The sequence below is a fragment of the Solanum stenotomum genome, unplaced genomic scaffold (genome assembly GCF_019186545.1).
Source record: "Solanum stenotomum isolate F172 unplaced genomic scaffold, ASM1918654v1 scaffold2352, whole genome shotgun sequence".
Lineage (NCBI taxonomy): Eukaryota > Viridiplantae > Streptophyta > Magnoliopsida > Solanales > Solanaceae > Solanum > Solanum stenotomum.
In genome coordinates, this window is record NW_026027539.1 from 5,818 (window position 1) to 10,517 (window position 4,700).

Consider the following 4,700-nt stretch of genomic DNA (forward strand, 5'->3'; position numbering starts at 1 on the left):
CTTCTTTTTACATGAAAAAACATTTTTAAGTATTCACTGTCTGTATCAACTCAACTAATGATATGGCATGTGAAAATAATAATTTTTGTACCCTAAAAAACAAAATATTCTTGTCATTTTAGTTTTTGTATGTACCATTTTGGATTTTCAACATCATAATAATGAAAAAAACTATCCAACTTTACCAAGAAAAATAAAATAAAAGGAAAAATTTATTTATTTATTTTTAGTAAGAGAAAGATCAACATGTACTATAAATGACGAGAGAGAGTTGGTCGGATGGTAAGCACCCCTCACTTCCAACCTGAAGGTTGCGAGTTCGAGTCACCTAAGGAGCAAAAGGAGTGGGAGCTCCTAAGGGGAGAGGGTTAAAAAAAATAAAATTACTATAAATCTTTTTTTGATTTCTTATCCTGTATTTGATATTTATTTTGAAATTTGATTGCCCGACATTCGTTGAAAAGCATTTGAAGAACAAAGCACCCTATTAAAAGAGTTTTCATTCTCAAAATTTAAATCCAAAATGATGAAATATAAACATGTACTTACTATCTCATCACGATCCTTCGTGAAGAATAACCAGCTGTGTGTAGATTCTTTTTTTTTCCTCTTTTATTCTTGTATTTTGTACCAATAAATTAATTTTCATTTTTAGTTTTATTTTTTTGGTTTTTTGTGAGGGTCACCACTTTTCTTTGTCAAGTCATTGCACTACTATGCATCCCACATGGGCTTGTCCACATTAGTGGGCCTATTATCAAATTGTCACATCAAATATTTATAGATTCTAGAATTTACATCTCTATGACTATAGATACTTTTTTCGTTTTCTCCGTGATTCTGTATTTATATTGAAATTCGACTAAGCTCAAATTAGCATATACAAAGATAATTTCTCACAGATGTTCCTAGTTCATATCTTTGATTAAAAATGAAATGACTTCAATCATATTATCATAACTCACGAAATATCTTTATTTTTATATACATAAGAATAAGTTTGTGTTGTCATGTCAAAGCCACTTGTGGAAATTGAAAAGACAAGTATAAATTATTATTTTTTTCTTTTTTTTTTGGTCAATTTAGTAAAAGTTTAAGTTTGACAGAAACACTTTAATTTTATCTCAACGTATTATTAAACACTTCAATTTTGAGAATGCATATTTAGTCATCACAATCCGTCCACACTATGTCTCATGTACACTCAATGTTAATGTGACACATAAATTTTAAAAGTATCTAGATTATCATTTTATAAGTTGAAATTTAAATGTATAAGACGTGCTTTCTCAAAATTGAAATATTTAGTAGTTAATTAAAACTAAATAGAAGTGTATGTGTTATGCTTCAAATTCTATTATGTCTAGATTAATGATATAGACTGCGAGTCAATTCAAATATTTGAGATCTTTTTCCTTTGAATAAGACCTTAATTTCAGCGAAGATTTCAATAGATATCTTACGACTAGAATTGAATAGATACATTGGATACAAATAAACTTATCAATCATCTCCCCTTTCATGTAATTGATCTATATTATAAAGAAAATATGACCGATTAACCAACCAATGAAGAAAAGTAAAAATCTTCTTGGTGCTTTTAAAGTTTCTCTTCTTGATGAGATTGATATTGATGATGGTGACAATATCNTTTCATTTATGTCGTTTCATCGAGCTTCTAAAAATATATTATACAAATTAAAATTAATTATTTGATGTGTCATATAACCGGATCTTTCCTTCTTCTTTTTACACGAAAAAACATTTTTAATTATTCACTTTGTCTGTATCAACTCAACTAATGATATGGCATGTAAAAATAATAATTTTGTACCCTAAAAAAAAAAAAATTCTTGTCATTTTAGTTTTTGTATGTACCATTTTGGATTTTCAAATCAATTTCAACATCATAATAATGAAAAAACTATCCAACTAAAAACAAGAAAAATAACATAAAAGGAAAAATTTATTTATTTATTTTTTGTAAGAGAAAGATCAACATTTACAATAAATCTTTTTTTATTTTTTATTTATTTTGAAATTTGATTATTCGACCTTCGCTGAAAAGCCTTTGAAGAATAAAGCAGAGTTTCCATTCTCAAAATTTAAATCCAAAACGATGAAATATAACAGGTACTTGCCATCTCATCACGATCCTAGAAGAATAACCAGCTGTGTAGATTCATTTTTTTTCCTCTTTTAATCTTGGATTTTGTACCAAGAAATTAATTTTTATTTTTATTTTTATTTTTTTGGTCTTTTGTGAGGGTCACCACTTTTCTTGGTCAAGTCATTGCACTACTATGCATCCCACATGGGCTTGTCCATAATTGTGGGCCTATTATCAAATTGTCACATCAAATATTCATAGTTTTTAGAATTTACATCTCTATATATACTTTTTTCGATTTTCATTCGTGGTTCAATATTCATATTAAAATTTCACTAAGTCCGAATAAGCATATTGCAAGGTTAATTTCTAATAATAGCCCTCCTAACTCAAGATCTCTAATTAAAAATAAAATAATTTCAATCATCTGATCATAAGTCACGTCGAAACATCTTTATATATTACTCCCTCCGTCCCTATTTACTTGTCCATATTTCCTTTTTTGGTTGTCCCTATTTAGTTGTCCATTTTGACAAATCAAGAAAGGACAACAAATTTTTTCCTATTATACCCTTATTTACACTTCTTGAAAATTGTAAAAGTGTATGTTGTTTCCCTCCAATTTATTTCACTTTAATTCAAATAAGTGGTTGTAATTTTGAAGTGAAAAGTTGTCATAAGGGTAAAATTGTAACTTCACTGTGCTAATCATTGTTGCCTTAATCTGTGTGCCATTTCTAAAGTGGACAACTAAAAAGGGACGGAGGGAGTATATAATATGTATACATAAGAATAAGTTTGTGTTGTCATGTCAAAGCCACTTGTGGAAATTGAAAAGACAAGTATAAATTCTTTTTTTTTCATTTTTTTTTGGGTCAATTTTGTAAAAGTTTGAGTTTGACATAATATATAAATAAACACTTTAAGTTGATCCCAACAGACTTTAATACTTCAATTTTGAGAATGCATATTTAATCATCACAATCCATCTCGTGAACACTCAACGTTAATGTGACACAAATTTTAAAAGTATCTAGCTGATCATTTTATAAGTTGGAATGTTCAATTGACAGACGATTTTAAATGTCTATGAAGTGAATTGAAATATTTAGTAGTAAATTAAAACTAAATTTTAGTGTCCGTGTGTTATGCTTCAAATTCTATTATGTCTAGATTAATGATATAGACTGCGAGTCAATTCAAATATTTGAGATCTTTTCCTTTGAATAAGACCTTAATTTCAGTGACGATTTCAATAGATATCTTACGACTAGAATTGAATAGATACATTGGATACAAATAAACTTATCAATCATCTCCCCTTTCATGTAATTGATCTATATTATAAAGAAAATATGACCGATTAACCAACCAATGAAGAAAAGTAAAAATCTTCTTGGTGCTTTTAAAGTTTCTCTTCTTGATGAGATTGATATTGATGATGGTGACAATATCATCGATAAACAATCATAAACTTAATTTGAAGCTAGAGCCGCGAACTAGAATGAATGAACTAACTATAAATATGAAAATAAATTTCAGATCACCCTTTGAATCGACAATCTATTCTAAGTAAGACGAAATTTTGGATTTGACAAAAGAGTCCTCCGAATATTTTGGTCTTACACCCAATGTGATCACACATTGGGGGCCAGAGTGTACACAAACCTTACCCCTACCATTGCCAAAAAGATGTTAAATACTTATCCACGCGGGGTGTAGGCTGATGAACAAGTTCAAAACTGATCCTAAATCACATATATGTGCAAAAGTTCATCTCCAGATATCAACTTTACAGCAACATTTTACAGATCACAAGGTGAAACCAGACTGATTGTGCTCCTAATTGTCTACCTTTGATAGTATCTCCAGCTTATTACACTCACTAGCAAACTAACATGTATAGGCACGATACATTATTATTAAGAAAAACGAGATGGGCAATGGTTTTTCCATGAGATAAACTTGATACTCGATGCATAACCAAGATCCTGTACGTATAACGTATATGTATCACTTTGAAAGATAGAGATGGAACTCTGTGGAGAACAAGAAGAAAAAGGGAAGTACTATACATGCAGGAAAATGAAGGACTAACTTAAGCTCTTGGATAGCGCGATCGTCCTTTTTTCCTGAGGAACTCAGGAATTTCCACTGAACCACCTTCCAAAAAGGACGCAGGTCGTCTGTTAGTTCCAAGTGAAGCATCTCCCTGTGTTAGTTGGTTTCCCTGTTAGTCGAACATCGTGGAATGTGTATCACAAAATGATCGTCAAAACCAAAGATTTTCACATGTAGTGTAGATGTGAAGGGAGAGGGTGGAAGAGAGGAATACCTGAAGGGGCCTCATATCACTTTCTTCTTGGCGTTTGAAACCAGTGGCAATTAGCGTTATGCTGACCTGCATCACATGGATAATGATGAGACTGACCATGCTGCAAAATGTAAATTCGACGGGAGTCCAATTGAACTTCTACGCCTCAATACCATTGAGACAAATCAGAGATGTAAACAAGTTCTCCAAGTCTCATCTTAACCCTACACTAACATACAAGCCTCATAACTTGGGGGGGGGGGGGGGGGGGGGGGG

At 30.9% G+C, this 4,700-nt stretch overlaps 1 protein-coding gene across 1 annotated transcript; it reads right to left on the minus strand.

Moving 5' to 3' along the window:
* Positions 1–4,165: 4,165 nt before the first annotated feature.
* Positions 4,166–4,589, minus strand: LOC125851218 (cell division protein FtsZ homolog 2-2, chloroplastic-like). The gene is made up of 2 exons (XM_049530993.1): positions 4,446–4,589; positions 4,166–4,340 (listed from the first exon to the last, which is right to left on the minus strand). Exons 1-2 carry the CDS (start codon positions 4,542–4,544, stop codon positions 4,209–4,211), a joined length of 231 nt encoding a protein of 76 aa, XP_049386950.1. The 5' UTR covers positions 4,545–4,589; the 3' UTR covers positions 4,166–4,208.
* Between the last annotated feature and the right edge of the window lie 111 nt (positions 4,590–4,700).